The following is a 17,021-nucleotide window of genomic DNA, read 5'->3' on the forward strand; positions in this document are numbered from 1 at the left end:
TGGAGCCTGTTTCCGATTCTGTGTCTCCCTCTCTCTGCCCCTCCCCCATTCATGCTCTGTCTCTCTCTGTCCCAAAAATAAATAAACGTTGAAAAAAAAAAAAAAGGCTAGCATAGGGGCGCCTGGGTGGCTCGGTCGGTTGAGCGTCCGACTTCAGCTCAGGTCACGATCTCGCGGTCCGTGAGTTTGAGCCCCGCGTCAGGCTCTGGGCTGATGGCTCAGAGCCTGGAGCCTGCTTCGGATTCTGTGTCTCCCTCTCTCTCTGCCCCTCCCCCGTTCATGCTCTGTCTCTCTCTGTCTCAAAAATAAATAAATGTTTAAAAAAAAATTAAAAGGGGGCGCCTGGGTGGCGCAGTCGGTTAAGCGTCCGGCTTCAGCCAGGTCACGATCTCGCGGTTCGTGAGTTCGAGCCCCGCGTCAGGCTCTGGGCTGATGGCTCAGAGCCTGGAGCCTGTTTCCGATTCTATGTCTCCCTCTCTCTGCCCCTCCCCTGTTCATGCTCTGTCTCTCTCTGTCCCAAAAATAAATAAACGTTGAAAAAAAAAATTAAAAAAAAAAAATAAATAAATAAATAAATTAAAAAATAAATAAATAAATAAAAAATAAAAAAGGCTAGCATAATTCTAAAAAAGAAAAGAAAAACAGCATATACCCAACTGCCTATTAGTCCATCTGTTAAGATGTCACAGAGGCACCTACAATTCAGATGTCCAAAACTAAATCATCACCTTCTCATGAAAATATACTCTAGCTTTGGTATTCCCAATTTTAGAAGTCAATGAAATCATCTACACAATCACCTAATCCAAAACTAGGCACTGTGCTTTACTTGACCCTCTCCTCTCTTCCCCAAATTCAACCACCCAATCTTAATTATTTAGCTCCTAAATCTCGAGTTCATCTACTCCTTTAAAAAAAAGCATTGCCATTAACCTAATCTGGACCTTCATTTGTATTACTGCTCTCAGTCACCTTCTTTTGCAATAGGTTTTCCAGTCTTCAGCTAATTATCTTTCTAAAACTTTAAATCTGATCACGTACTTCCTCTACTTAAAATGCTCTAATAGATTCCCACTGCCTACAAAACCAAGTGCAAACTCCTCAACAAAACCTTGATCTCCTGATATTCACCCCTTGTGCTCTCAAAACTACCAACCCCACCATCAGGTCCTCTACTAACTAATCACACTAAGGTAGTTGTAGGTTTATCTTCTTTCTCTACCATTCAGTACACCAATACCTAATTTTCTTTTAGGTCCCTAATTAGATAACATTTCCCCTCATGGAAAACTTTCTCAACCACTCAACACTCAGGTACCCCTCCCAAGTGCTCCTGCAGCATACACTATTTCCTCTATCATGGTACTTACTCTACAGTATTACATTTGTTTACTTAACTTTGTTTCAGCAATTTTCTGTTTTAGTAATAAACTCAGTCATTCTCATCTGCTGCCGTATAAAAAGTGTTCAATAAACACTTCTTGAATAAATTAATGGACAAATAAAGGACTTCATTTTTATGCTGCACAGCAAACTAGGTATCCTGAACAAATTGTTTTCAAACACATTACTAAGCTCACAAAAAAATTATCTGAAGAGGACAAAAACGAAAGGAAAGCAGGACCTCTACAAAATAAGTGAGAACACCAAAGCCAACTTTTCCCCTGAGATTTCTGTTAAAGCTTATAGTCCTTGAGCTTCTACTTCCATATCTGCTAGGGGAGTAAGATACCAGAGAATAAGAACTACATTCTGTTTAAGATGGGCAGTCTAACAGGAGGCACCCAGAAAGAAAGCAACACAACGTATAACTCTGAACTGAAAAAAAAAAAAAAAAAATACACACAGAAGGGAACAGCAAGAAAGCATATCAGCCTTTACTTTGCTGTTAAATAGTGAGGATGAAAAAAAAAACCCTGAAAATCCTAAGGATAAGTCAGCTCTCACTCAAGTTTGCAGTCTAAATTCATGCTAGCAAAGTGGTCTAAATAATCTAGGGCAAAGAATTTAATTTAATTTGGTACCAAGCTATATTCCCAGCAGCTAACAGAGGCAGAAGCAAATCAGAGTTCCAAAATATAAAACTGCATGAAAAATGAACAACTCTCAGTTAAAAAACAGATATGGCATCATGAATAAGTGCATGAACAGAGGAAAAAAGATAATATAGTTAGAACCAAAAATTTCAGACAGAGGAATTTTCAGTCACAGAATATAAGACATGTTTAATACGGTACTAAAAGAGAATAAAAGAGAAGTTGGACTTATGAAAACATAAGGAACAAGAGACCAAACAAGCAAAATGAAAAATAAACAATTTCTAGAAATGAAAAATATAATCATTGAAATTAAAAACCCAACATACATATCAACCAGCAGATGAGAGGCAACAAACAAGGGAATTAGTAAACCAAGCAGACTTATGAAAATAATTCAGAATTCAGGCCAGAAAAATAAAGAAATACAATATGATAAAGAGGCTTAGAGGCATGGAAAATAAAGAAAGAAAATCTAACATAATTCTAGTTAGAGTTCCAAAAGGAGTAAAAGAGAACTGAAAGCAAGGTGGCTGGCTGGCTCAGTTGGTGGAGCATGTGACTCGTGATCTCATGGTTGACAGTTGGGAGTCCCACGTTGGGTAAAGAGGTTACTTAAAAATAAATAAGTAAATAAACTTTAAAAAAAAGAGAGAGGGGCGCCTGGGTGGCACAGTCAGTTAAGCGTCCGACTTCAGCCAGGTCACGATCTCGCGGTCCGTGAGTTCGAGCCCCGCGTCGGGCTCTGGGCTGATGGCTCAGAGCCTGGAGCCTGTTTCCGATTCTGTGTCTCCCTCTCTCTCTCTCTGCCCCTCCCCTGTTCATGCTCTGTCTCTCTCTGTCCCAAAAATAAATAAACGTTAAAAAAAAGAGAGAGAGAATTGAGAAAAGGTAATACTTAAAGGGAGAGTGACAAAACTAAAGAGTAAAACCAATTCTCAGATCCTGGAAGCCCAACAAATCTCAAGCAAAATAAACACATAGTAATACATACCTAGTACGCACAAATATACACAGTAAAACTGCAGTTTACACCAAAGTAAAGACTTTCAAAACAAAGGTAATCAAATTTAAAAAGCAATAAAATAGAAAAGACATGAGAACAAAAGCATGATATGTGACTTCTCAACAACAGTGGAAGCCAAAAGGCACTGTAATAACATCTTAAATGTGCCTTTACCATAGATAGATCCTCACCTCAAGGAACTTCTATAGGATCCACATCAGACAGAAAGATCAGAGAAATAAGAAAAGGTAGTTAACAAAGATTCTAGAAAAATTTAAACAAATAACAATGTATATTGTATAGAAGGGAAAGAGCAGAACAAACACAAAATACAGCCAATAAATAGCATGTAAGTTGGGAGAAAGTGACCAGAATTAAAGCATTCTAAGTTCTTCATATTTTTCAGAAAAAATGTAAACTTTTCAATTACCTTTAGATGCTGAAGTACATAGAGCATATAACTCCCAAATGAGTACATGTATGTGTGTGTGTCTGGGAGAGAGGGGACAATGCAATGAGAAAAAAAGAAAAAATGTAAAAGGCAAAAAAGAAATAGAATATAAAAAACACAAGGAAGCTCATGATACATTGGCAGAAATATATCCAAACGTATCAGTAATAACAGTAAATGTAAACAGACTAAATTTCCAATTAAAAGACAAAGATGATCAAATCAGGACAAAAAAAGGTTATAGTCAAAGGATGTGAAAATTTATACTGAGCAAATACTAATAAAATCTGGTGGAGATGTCACTAAAAAAAAAGTTGTTACATAAAAATAATGAATGTAATTCATTAGTGTTATATGCTAAATGTCTATGTATCTAGTAACATAGCCTTGAAATATATAAAGCAAAATTTTAGGGAGAACTATTAAAGAAAAAATTGTCAAATCTACCATCAGAGCCATCATGGCTTAAATGCCTACTTTAGAAAAGAAGGAAAGTTCAGAATTAAGAATCAAAATAGCTACCTGATAATTTATTTTTATTTTATTTTTTTTAATTTAACAACTTTTTTTAATGTTTATTTTTGAGAGAAAGGGAGTACAAGTGGGGAAGGGACACAGCCGGGGCGGATAGAAAATCCGATGCGGGCTCTGCGCTGACAGCAGCGAGCCAGATACAGGCTTGAACCTATGAACAGTGAGATCATGACCTGAGATGAAGTTGGACATTCACCCAACTGAGCCACCCAGGCACCCCACTACAAGATAATTTAAAAATGAATGACAGAATAAATACAAAGAAAGCAGGAAGATTTAATTAAGGTAAAAGTAAAAATTAATAAAATAGGAAATAAACATACAATATAAGGATTCAAAGAAAAAAATTATTACTTGGGAACAAAATAAAATGGACAGAGTTCTGGCAAGAATAATCAAGAAAATGACAAACACCATTAGGAATGAAAAAAAGGGATATAACTATAAATGCTGCTCAGAATATACAGAGTATATTGAACTTGATCCAATAAATTAAAACTTTAGTTTAATTCGATAAGCTCCCAGAAAAAAATAGAACTTACCAAAACTGAATCAAAAAGAAACAGAAAAACTAAATGAAAGTAAATCAGCAGTCTAATAGCTTTCCACAAAGTAAACACTAATTCAGAAAGTTTTGTACAAAAGTTCTACGGAACATGCAAGGGACAAATAATCTTATTCAAGCTATTTTGGTCTAGACAAAATGATTTTTTTTTTTTTTAACATTTATTCATTTCAGAGAGACAGAGAAAGAGCACGAGTGGGGGAGGGGCAGAGAGAGAGAGAGAGAGAGAGAGAGACAGAGACAGAGACAGAGACAGAGAGGGAGACACAGAATCTGAAGCAGGCTCCCGGCTCTGAGCTGTCAGCACAGAGCCCGACGTGGGGCTCGAACTCACGGACCACAAGATCATGACCTGAGCTCAAGTCAGATGCTTAACCGATTGAGCCATTCAGGCATCCTGAAAAAAAATGACTTTAAAAGATTTATACATACCTGTTTCATCAAGTGATGGTACTTTTTCCACTCTGAGACTTTGTGATCCCTGTCCTTCTTTCTGAACATTTGTAGAGTACAACTTCACTTGATTCAGTGTACAAATGAATGGGTGACTACAGGGAACCACGTTTGAAAAGCTTCCCAATGTCACTAAATTCTGCCATTCTACAAGAAAAAAAAATTAATTTCAAACTCACAACAAGGATTTTATACCCAATAAAACATACTTACTAATATTAGAAGGGTAATTTTACAGAATAACAATAAAACTTTCATTCTGCAAAATATCCAAATGCACAATGCCAACCCACCCTCTCCACAGAGATGTTTCATTGACGCCTAGGTGTATGGGGACCACATTTTGTAAAGAAAAAATAACAATAATATTCCTATTTTCTCTAATTTGTAAATATGTATTCATATGTAAACTTTTAAAATATATAAAATTAGATAAGACATTCTGATTATTGATTATTCACCTGTTCTGAAAGGTCTCTGGAATACTTTTATTTTATATGCTGGTTGCATGCTAAAAAATGTTGGCATAACATACTTTTCAGAATAGAGAACTCTAAGGGGGAGGGGGTGGGGGAGGTCAAGATGGCTTCGTATTCAAAATTACCCTGTGTCCTCCTTTTGCTAGCTAGAGATTTATTCCTCTTTCACTTCACAATCAATAAGTGAATTACACTAATCAGTCATTCAGAGTGTCACTGATTTTTTTTTTTAATCAGATAATTAGATCAACATTTGGTAAGATTCCTCAGTATACAGGAATTCTAATTGAGGGAAGAATAGAAGACTAATTACAAAGCACTTCAGCTGCTGCATCTGGGTGACTGTGGGCTTTGGAGGCTGAAATACAGAAGAAAAATATATTCCACTTGCACTGAAGTGGTAGAAAACTAAATATGTCTGTCTCTACTCTCATGTGACCATCTTTCTCTTTTTTACTATGAGTACTCAGACCTTGAAAATCTTGTGAATAATTTACATCTCTTCTAAAGCATCAGATGAAATAATGAAGTTATATCATTAGAGATAGTCAAGTTTCTCTAGTGGAGAGTTAAGCTTTTAAGGGTTGAAACTTTCCTCTTTTTTTTTTTTTTAAAGTAATCTCTATACCCAATGTGGGGCTTGAACTCATAACCATGAAATCAAGAGTCACACGTTCTACCAACTGAGCCAGCCAGACATTCCAAGTACTGAAACTTTTCTAATTGTTTAATAATGTTTTCCAAAAATGGTAATTCATGTATGTGCATGTACAGATGTATACCTTCTGAAATCAGGAAGAATAAACCTTTTCTTTATGGCTCAGAAAATTCATCAGGAACATAAATTTTGTGAATGTTCAAGATAATCTGAAAAGCATGAGAAACATAAAGCAGCATAAGTATCCACCCAAGTTTCAGGCTTGGAATTTTTTTTTTTTTTTTTTGAAAAATTTCCTGATGTCAAGTTAATTGTTCATTTATTTGGTAAAGAATTGTTAAAGGCCCAGTATGATTTTGGTCTTTTGGTATTTCTTAAAGGCTGAGTAAAGCAAATATAACAATGTATCTTCTTGCACATTAAAATATGTAGCCTACTAGCAGGGAGCTTGGATGGCTCAGTTGGTTCTGACTCTTGATTTCAGCTCAGGTCATGGTCCCAGGGTCGTGGCATTGAGCCCCACATCAGACTCCACGCATGGAGCCTGCGTAAGATTCTCTGCCCCTCTCCCCTGTCTTGTGCTCTCACTCTCTAAAATAAAAATCAGGGGCACCTAGATGGCTCAGTCGGTTAAGGTCAGTCTCTTTTGGCCCCAGTCATGATCTCACAGTTTGTGGCATCAAACCCCGCATCAAGCTCTGCGCTGGCAATGTGGAGCCTGCTTGGGATTCTCTCTCTCCCCCTCTCTTTGCCCCTCCCCCTCACACACTCTCAAAATAAATAAACTTAAAATATTTTTTTAGGGGCGCCTGGGTGGCTCAGTCGGTTAAGCGTCCGACTTCAGCTCAGGTCACGATCTCGCGGTCCGTGAGTTCGAGCCCTGCGTCGAGCTCTGGGCTGATGGCTCAGAGCCTGGAGCCTGCTTCCGATTCTGTGTCTCCCTCTCTCTCTGACCCTCCCCCATTCATGCTCTCTCTCTGTCTCAAAAATAAGTAAATGTTAAAAAAAATAAATAAATAAAATATTTTTTAAAGAATACATTTAAAAAAATAAAATTTTTTTAAAGAAATAAAATTTAAAAATAATTTAAAAATAAAATATGTAGCCTACTAGCAAAATTAGTGAAGCAAGGGCTAAAGCAAATGCTCCTAAGAAACACCCTCCAGGAAAGCACTGGTCACTGGTATTCTGACTTCACAGTCTGATTCAAAGTATCTTTTGTGATTATTACCTAACAAAGACAATATGCCACAAATACTTTTTTTTTTCACCCAGTGATCAAATGCTTTTGTAGAGACTGTACTAAAATGTTTAAAAAGGGAATATGCCACAGTCTAAAAATCCTTCCTCAGAAGCTGACAATGTTTCCATGACTGGTCCTAGATGTTTTTCAAGGTTCTCCTTAGTTTTTCAAACATTAAAGAAAATTTCAAATACATGCAAAGGTAGGAAAAAAAAAAGTACAATAAATGTCCACATATTCATTGTCCACCTTCAGCAATTATCAACTCAGTCAACCTTGTCTTATCTCTACCTGCATCAATATCTCTTCACCTCCATGTTAATTTGATGAAAATCTCAGACAAAATAATTTCATTCATAAGTACTTCTGTATGTATTCTAAGAGACAAGAGCTTTTTAAAAACACAGATAAACCACCATTACAAAAAAATAATAAACAATTGAGGATATCATCAAATATCCTCAATTTCCAACTGTTAAAAGTTTTACAACTTTTGTGTGTGTGAACAGATCCCAATAAGATCCACATACTATGGTTGATGCAGATGTCTTTTAAGCCTCTTTTAAGCTACAAGATGTCTTTTTTTTTTTAACTTTATGTGTTTCTTAAAGTTTATTTATTTTGAGAGACAGAGAGAGAACGTGAGCCCAAGCGGCAGAGGGGCAGAGAGAGAGGGAGGGAGAGAATCCCAAGCAGGCTCTGCACCATCATCATGAAGCCCTACTCAGGGTTCCATCTCACGAACTGTGAGATCATAACCTGAGCCAAAATCAAGAGGCGGCCACACACCTGACTGAGCCACCCAGGCACCCCTAAGAGCAATTTTTAAGGTGAAGAAACCAAGTTTTGTCCTAAATTTCTGTCCTGGTAGTTTTCCAGTCTGAATTTTGCAGACTTAATTCTCATGGTGTTCTTTAACCTGTTCTTCTATATGTTCTACAAATCAAAGGATGTAAAGGCTTTATCTAAATTCTGATTCTTTCTGTTAGGATGCTACCACTTATTATGCAGTGATGAGTTCTTTCATCAGGAGCCACATAAAATTTGGTCGACTATTTGTGTAGTGTCTGCTGTTGTTCAATGCCCATAACCATTTATCCATTAGGTGGTTATAAATGGAGATATTCAAATGTATCAATTCTTCAATTGTTAGAACACTTCTACAAAAAGAAAATCCTGTTCACTTATTTGGTTATTCACCAACGTACTTCACACAGGAAAATCAGGCTAAATGCTTAATTCTCTCCTTATTTACCAGTTCTCATATAAAGAGTTCACTACCTACCATCCTATATTAATTTGCGTATATATTATTATTTCATAGATTAAGAGTTATTTGATATATTTCAATCCATTTCAGTCACTCTGATTAATAGTTAAACTGTCCCATTTCTGACCAGTAGGGGTCTCTTCAAATTGATTCCTGCATCCTTCTGAAACTATTCTAGTAATAATCTTTAATAGCTTCCTTGCTAGCTGTTCTTGAAAAATCCTTAATTTTTAACTTTAGAAGAATTTCTGGTATCAGCAACGTTAAAAGTACACATTTGGGGGCGCCTGGGTGGCGCAGTCGGTTGGGCGTCCGACTTCAGCTCAGGTCACGATCTCGCGGTCCGTGAGTTCGAGCCCCGCGTCAGGCTCTGGGCTGATGGCTCAGAGCCTGGAGCCTGTTTCCCATTCTGTGTCTCCCTCTCTCTCTGCCCCTCCCCCGTTCATGCTCTGTCTCTCTCTGTCCCAAAAATAAATAAACGTTGAAAAAAAAATTAAAAAAAAAAAGTACACATTTGGCATTAACACAAGATCAAAAGTTGCACAAAATTTGCAGAATACATTACCACCTTTAACATTTTATACTCTAAAAAATATAGAGGATCACATTTGATTCAGGAAAAAGAATATTATCTAACACACAGCAATAGCAACACAACCATTTAAAAATACATAGGGGCACCTGGGTGGCTCAGTCAGGTAAGTGTCCGACTTCGGCTCAGGTCATGATATCACAGTTTGTGAGTTCAAGCCCCATGTCGGGCTCTATGCTGACAACTCAGAGCCTGAAAGCTGCTTCGGATTCTATGTGTCCCTCTCTCTCTGCCCCTCTCCCACTAACCTCTGTCTGTCTTTCTCAAAAATAAATAAACATAAAAAATAAAAATAAACACACCCACTTTTTAATAAATTATTGAATTCATTAATTAATTCTAAGAGGCAGAAAGATAGTAAAAGAATTGTTACACTTTATTCTAAAGAGGTTAGTGTGAACTTAAAATACACAACAGCAGAAGCTTTCTGGGCCCATAAAATACACAATAATACAGACTGTGAAAATGTTCTTCATGGTAATATTTATCATGGCAGAAACTGGAAACTTAAATGTTTCCTAATAAAAAAATAAAAATTAAATTATGATATCCCTATATTTTCATTGTGTATACATTAAAAACTATTAATGTGGAAAAATATTGAGAATATTACATAAAAAAGCAAAAGACAAAATAACATAGGATTTCAACTATTAAAAAATGTGACTGGGGGTACCGGGGTGGCTCAGTCAGTTAAGCGTCCCACTCTTGATTTCGGCTCAGGTCACGACCTCACAGTTCTCAAGTTCAAGCCCCGTGTCAGGCTCCAAGCTGACAGTGCAAAGCCTGCTTGGAATTCTCTCTCTCCCTCTCTCTCTGCCCTTATCCTGCTCTCGCTCACTCTCTCAAAATAAATAAACTTAAAAAAAAAAATGTGACTAGTAGGGGGCACCTGGGTGGCTCAGTCAGTTAAGTATCTGACTCTTAATAGCAACTCAGGTTTTGATCTCAGGGTTTTGAGTCCAAGCCCTGTATTGGGATCCACGCTGGGCATGAAGCCTACTTTTAAAAAAAATAATAAACAAAAATAAAAATGTGATTAGTTGGGGAGGAGTTAAGATGGCAGAGTAGTATAGTAGCAGGACCTTATGCTTGCCTTGTCCCTCGAATACCAGTAGATAAATACTAAGTCATTGTGAACACCCAGGAAATCTGAGAACTAAGAACAAACTGCAACTAGAGGGAGAGAAGAAGCCAAATTGTGGAAGGTAGGAGATGAAGGGATGGGATTTGGGGGAGAAAAGAATCAGCTGTGCTGAGGAGGGGAGGGAGCCCTGATTAGGGAGAGGGAAGAAAGGAGAGAAAGAGATGGGGGGGAGGGAGAGAGAGAAAGAGAGAGAGAGAGAGAGAGAGAGAGAGAGAGCAAGCGCATGTACATGCAAGGGACAGCAAGCAGGGTGCAAAGCATTGCACAAGAACAACACTTCCCCAAAACCACTGACAGGGAAAATGACAGGGGCTGATAATCTCAAGTTTTTACAAGCAGCGGAGCTCAAAGTCTGAAGGTTTAGAAGTCCACGCTGTTGCTGGGGTGGGGCCTGGGAGTCACAGAGGTGCTCCTGTGCAGAAGGAGAACAGACATGGGTGCAGATAGTGTGCTCTGAGGATCCCTTGGGTTGCACTGAGAGAGACCGCACCCCTTCTTGCAGTGCATTTCGGAGAGGTGGCACTGGCTCTCCAGGGACAAAAAAGCCAACAGATGCCCTGAGCTGCCCTGTTCATTAGCCTAGGAGCAGAGGCAGCTGTTCAGGGCAGCCACGCTGGACACTGGCTTTCTGCTGCACATTACCATAAACTCCAAGCCTCTGAGCTTTCATGAAACTGCCCTGCTGGGACAAACTGGCACCAGCCACAGCACAGTGAGACCCTTCCCCCGAGGATCAGAGTACGTCCATGCCCGACTGGGTCCCTAAAATTTGGAGTTTTGAAACCCAGCCAGCGCACCTGATATAAAAAATAGGAGCACTGCACCGGGTGGGCAGAAAGCCCAGACACAGACAGGGTGAAGGCAGAGATCTGAGGGAAGCCTGGGACACATGAGGGGAGAACGTTCGCTCTTCTGTGAGGGTTTCCTGAACAGCGGAAGGCATGAACTCCCCTCTCTGGGGACTAGAGAGCCGGCTGATGCCATGTTTTCCTCGCCCATCAGCACAGAAGGACTTCAGTGAGCAGCAAAGTACCCAGAGTGGAAGCTTGAGCCACTTTCACCAAGCCCTTCCCTCTGTGCTCTGCAGGTGCTTCTGAACGAGGGCAGGTGTGCCTGAGAGTCAGAGCAGCAGTGGGCCACTCCCCCAGAAGACCAGCACAACCTCTCACCACCCACACGCAACAAATCTACTGATCATAGAGTGCTACAAAGCTTCAGTTCTAGGAAAAATAGGATCCAGCCTCTTTTAACAATTAGCCGACCAAAACATACTGAGTTAAAACTTGCCACACAGTGGACAAGGTCAAAACACTCCCCACTGCAGCACAGAAAAGCTCTGCAGAGGACTGACCTAAGGGAAGAAACAGCCAAAACACAACAGTCGAGTACACAAAGCATATACCAGAAACAATTCCTGAAGCGGCAGGCCCTAGACAGTATGACTTCTTAATATAGCCAATACTCTCAAGAGCAGGAAACATAACAGGCTTTTATAACACACAGAAGACAGAGCCCTACACAAAATGCCAAGACGGAGGAATTCATCCTGAAAGAAAGAACAAGAGATCACAGACAGGGATTTAATCAAAACACATATAAGTAATATGACTGAACCAGAATTTAAAACAACAATCATATGGACACTAGCTGGGCAAGAGAAAAGCATAGAAGACACCAGGAAGTCCCTTACCACAGAGATAAAAGACCTAAAAGCTAGTCAGGCTGAAATTCAAAAATGCTATAACTGAGATGCAAAAACTGGATGTAATGACAAAGATGAAAGAAGCAAAGGAATAAGTAATATAGAAGATAAAATGATGGAGAATAATGAAGCTGAAAAGAAGAGGGAAAGAAAAATATTGGACCACAAATGTAGATGTAGGGAACACAGTGGCTCCATAAAGCGTAGCATTCATACCATAGGAGTTCCAGAATAAGAAGGAAAAAGGGACAGGTTTATTTCGGCAAATAATAGCTAAAAACTTCCATAATCTGGGAAAGGAAACAGACAACAAAATCCAAGAGGCACAGAGAACTCCCATCAAAATCAACAAAAGCAGGCCAACACCAAGATATTATCATAATAAAATTTACAAAATACAAAGATAAGGAAAGAATCCTGAAAGCAGCAAGGGAAAAGATATCCCCAACCTATAAGACAAATAAGGTTAGTAGCAGATCTCCCCACAGAAACTTGGCAGACCAGAAAGGAGTGGCATGATATGTTCAATATGCAGCCAAGAACACCTTATCCAGCAAGGCTATCATTCAGAATAGGAGAGATAAAGAGTTTCTCAACAAAAACTAAAGGAATTAGTGACCACTAAACCAGTCCTGCAGGAACTAGTAAGGGGACTCTTTGAGTGGGAAGGACAGATCAAAAGCAACAAAGACTAGAAAGGAGCAGAGAAAATCTCCAGAAAATCTCCTGATGTTACAGGTAATACAATTCATATTGTATTTACAGGCACTAAATTCATATCAATAATCACTCTGAATGTAAATGGACTAACTGCTCCAATCAAAAGACACAGGGTATCAGAATGGATTAAAAAAAAAAAAAAAAAAAAAAAGACCTATCTATATGCTGCCTACAAGAGACTTATTTTAGACCTAAAGACACCTCCAGCTGGAAAGTGAAGGAATGGAAAAACATTTATTATGCTAATGGATGTCAAAAGAAAGCTGGAGTAGCCATACTTTTATATCAGACAAACTAGATTTTAAACCAGACTGTAACAAGAGATGAAAAAAGGCACTATATGATAATAAAGAGATCCATCCAACAAGAAGTTCTAACAACTGGAAATATTTATGCCCCCAATAATATGCATTTGGGAGTAACCAAATACATAAATCAATTAATGACAAACATAAAGAAACTCATTGATAACAACACAGTAATAGCAGGGACTTAAACACACTACTTACAACAATGGACAGATCATCTAAGCAGAAACTCAACAAGGAAACAAAGGCTCTGAATGACACACTGGACCAGATGGACTTAACAGATATATTCAGACCACTGCATCCTAAAGCAGCAGAATACACATTCTTTTCCAGTGCGCATGAGACATTCTCCAGAGTATATCACATACTGCATCGCAAATCAGGCTTCAACAAGTATAAAAACTGAGATCATACCAGGCATGTTTTCAGACCACAATGCTATGAAACTTGAAGTCAACCACAATAAAAAAAAAAAAAAAATTGGAAAAGACCACAAATACACGGAGGTTAAGATCATCCTACTAAAAAATGAATGGGTTAACCAGGAAATTAAAGAAATTAAAATATATCTGGAAGCAAATGAAAATAAAAACACAGCAGTCCAAAACATCTGGGATGCAGAAAAATCAGTCCTAAGAAGGAAGCATTCAGTAATACAGGTCTACCTCAAGAAGCAAGAAAAGTCTCAAATATACAACCTAACCTTCACCTGTCAGAGCTAGAAAAGGACAACAAATAAAGCCTAAAGCCAGCAGAAGAGAAATAATAAAGATTAGTGCAGAAATAAATGATACAGAAACCAACAAAAAACCCAGTAGAGCAGATCAATGAAACTAGAAGCTGGTTTTTGAAAGAATGAGTAAAACTGGTATACCCTGAGCCAGATTTACCAAAAAGAAAAGAGGAAGGACCCAAATAAAATCACGAATGAAAGAGGAGAGATTAGGGGCACCTGGGTGGCTCAGTCAGTTAAGCATCTGACTTTGGCTCAGGTCATGATCTCAGGGTTTGTGGGTTCAAGCTCCATGTCAGGCTCTGTGCTAACAACAGCTCAGAGCCTGGAACTTGCTTCTGTGCTAACAGCTCAGAGCCTAGAACTTGCTTCGGATTCTGTGTCTCCCTCTCTTTCTGACCCTCCCCCGCTCATTGTCTATCTCTCAAAAATAAACATTAAAAAAAAGAGAGATTAAAAAAAAAAAGAAAGAGGAGAGATTACAACCATATCACAGAAATACAATTAAAAGAGAATATTATTGGGGCGCCTGGGTGGCGCAGTTGGTTAAGCATCCGACTTCAGCCAGGTCACGATCTCGCGGTCCGTGAGTTCGAGCCCCGCGTCAGGCTCTGGGCTGATGGCTCAGAGCCTGGAGCCTGTTTCCCATTCTGTGTCTCCCTCTCTCTCTGCCCCTCCCCCGTTCATGCTCTGTCTCTCTCTGTCCCAAAAATAAATAAATGTTGAAAAAAAAAAAAGAGACTATTATGTTATTTTCAATTCTTTGAGGAACCTTGATACTGTTTTCCAGAGTCACTGCACCAGTATGCATTCCCACCAACAGTGCAAAAGTGTTCCCCTTTCTCCACATCTTCACCAACATCTGTTGTTTCCTGTGTTGTTAATTTTAACCATTCTGACAGGTGTGAGGTGGTAACTCACTGTGGTTTTGATTTGTATTTCTCTAATGATGAATGATGTTGAGCATCTTTTCGTGTGTCTATTAGTCATCTGGATGTCTTCTTTGCAAGAATGTCTATTCGTGTCTTCTGCTCATTCCTTCACCAGATTATTTGTTTTTTGGGTGTTGAGTTTCATAAGTTCTTTATAGATTTTGGATACTAACCCTTTATCCAATATGTCATTTGAAAATATCTTCTCCCATTCCATAGTTTGCCTTTTAGTTTTGTTGATTGTTTCCTTCACTATGCAGAAGACTTATCTTGATGAGGTCCCAAAAGTTCATTTTTGCTTTGGGTTCCTTTGCTTTCAGAGACATGTCTAATAAGAAGGTGCTGTGGCCAAAATCAAAGAAGTTGCTGCCTGTTTCTCCTGTGGGATTTTAATGTTTTCCTCTCTCACATTTAGGTGTTTCATCCATTTTGAATTTATTTTGGTGTATGGTGTAAGAAAGTGGTCCAGTTTTGGGGTGTCCGGGTGGCTCAGTTAGTTGTCTGACTTCAGCTCAGGTCATGATCTCACAGTTCATGATTTTGAGCCCCACACTGGACTCTGTGCTGACAGCTCAGGGCCTGAAGCCTGCTTCAGATTCTGTGTCTCCCTCTCTCTCTCTCTCTGCCCCTCCTCCTTCCCCCCAAAATAAATAAACATTAAAAATAATTTTTAAAAAAAGTGGTCCAGTTTCATTCTTCTGCATGTCACTGTCCAGTTTTCCCAGTATCATTTCCTGAAGAGACAGTCTTTTTTCAATTGGATACTCTTTCTTGCTTTGTCAAAGATTAGTTGGCCGTACATCTGAGAGTCCATTTCTGGGTTCTCTATTCTGTTCCACTGATCTATGTGTCTGTTCTTGTGCCAGTACCATACTGTCTTGATGATTACAGCTTTGTAATACAGCTTGAAGTCTGGAATTGTGATGCTTTCAGCTTCGCTTTTCTTTTTCAGGATTGTTTTGGCTATTTGGGGTATTTTGTGGTTCTGTACAAATTTTAGGGTTGCTTGTTCTAGCTCTGTGAAGAATGCTGGTGTTATTTTGATAGGGATTGCACAGAATGTGTAGACTGCTTTAGGTAGTATACACACTTTAACAATATTTTTTCTCCCAACCCACGAACATGGAATGTTTTTCCACTTCTTTGTGTCTTCTTCAATTTCTTACATAAGCTTTCTATAGTTTTCAGCATACAGATCGTTTATCTCTTTGGTTAGGTTGATTCCTAGGTATCTTACGGTTTTTGGTATAAACCATAAGATAAATGGTTTGTATACCATTTATATACCATAAATGGTAACTGTAAATGGGAACAATTCCCTGATTTCTCCTTCTACTACTTCATTATTGGTGTATAGAAATTCAACTGAGGAGTGCCTGGGTGGCTCAGTTGGTTGAGTGTCTGACTTTGGCTTGGGTCATGATCTCACAGTCCATTGGTTCAGGCACCATGTCAGGCTCTGTGCTGACAGCCCAGAGCCTGGAGCCTGCTTCAGATTCTGTGTCTCCCTTTCTCTCTGCCCCTGTCCCACTCACACTCTGTCTCTATCAAAAATGATTATATGTTAAAAAATTTTAATTAAAAGCTTTTAATTAAAAAAATGCAACTGATTTCTGTATGCTGATTTTTATATCCTGTGACTCTGCTAAATTCACAGATCAGTTCTAGCAGTTTTTTGGTGGATCATTTGGGTTTTCCACGTACAGTATCATGTCACCTATGCAAAGTGAAAGCTTGACTTCTTCCTTGCCAAATTTGTATGCCTTTTATTTCTTTCTGTCTGAAAAAATTAAAAATAGAACTACCCTGAAAAAATTAAGAATAGACCTACCCTATGACCCAGCAATTGCACTACTAGGTATTTATCCAAAGGATACAAAAATGTTCATTTGAAGAGCACACACACCCCAATGTTAACAGCGGCATATCAATAATAGCCAAATTATGGAAAGAGTCCAAATGTCCATCAACTGATGAATGGATAAAAAAGATGAATGGAATATTACTCGGTGATCAAAAAGAATGAAATTTTGCCATTTGCAACAACATGGATGGAACTAGAGAGCATTGCTAAGCAAAATAAGTCAGAGAAAAAAATGTCATGATTTCATTCATATGTGGAATTTAAGAAACAAAATGATAAACACAGGAGATGGGAAGGATAAAAAGAGAGGGAGGCAAACCATAAG

General features: G+C 38.6%; 1 protein-coding gene across 1 annotated transcript in view; it reads right to left on the minus strand.

Annotated features, from left to right (window-relative positions):
* Nucleotides 1–17,021, minus strand: part of SLC30A9 (solute carrier family 30 member 9) — an 86,869-nt gene that overhangs the window by 60,654 nt on the left and 9,194 nt on the right. Inside the window, exon 2 of the mRNA XM_040484881.1 lies at nucleotides 5,025–5,192. Within this exon, the coding sequence (XP_040340815.1) occupies nucleotides 5,025–5,192 (168 nt within the window). The remainder of the gene's footprint in view (nucleotides 1–5,024; nucleotides 5,193–17,021) is intronic.

Source organism: Herpailurus yagouaroundi, unplaced genomic scaffold (assembly GCF_014898765.1).
Source record: "Herpailurus yagouaroundi ecotype Mexico unplaced genomic scaffold, PumYag 28, whole genome shotgun sequence".
Taxonomy (NCBI): domain Eukaryota; kingdom Metazoa; phylum Chordata; class Mammalia; order Carnivora; family Felidae; genus Herpailurus; species Herpailurus yagouaroundi.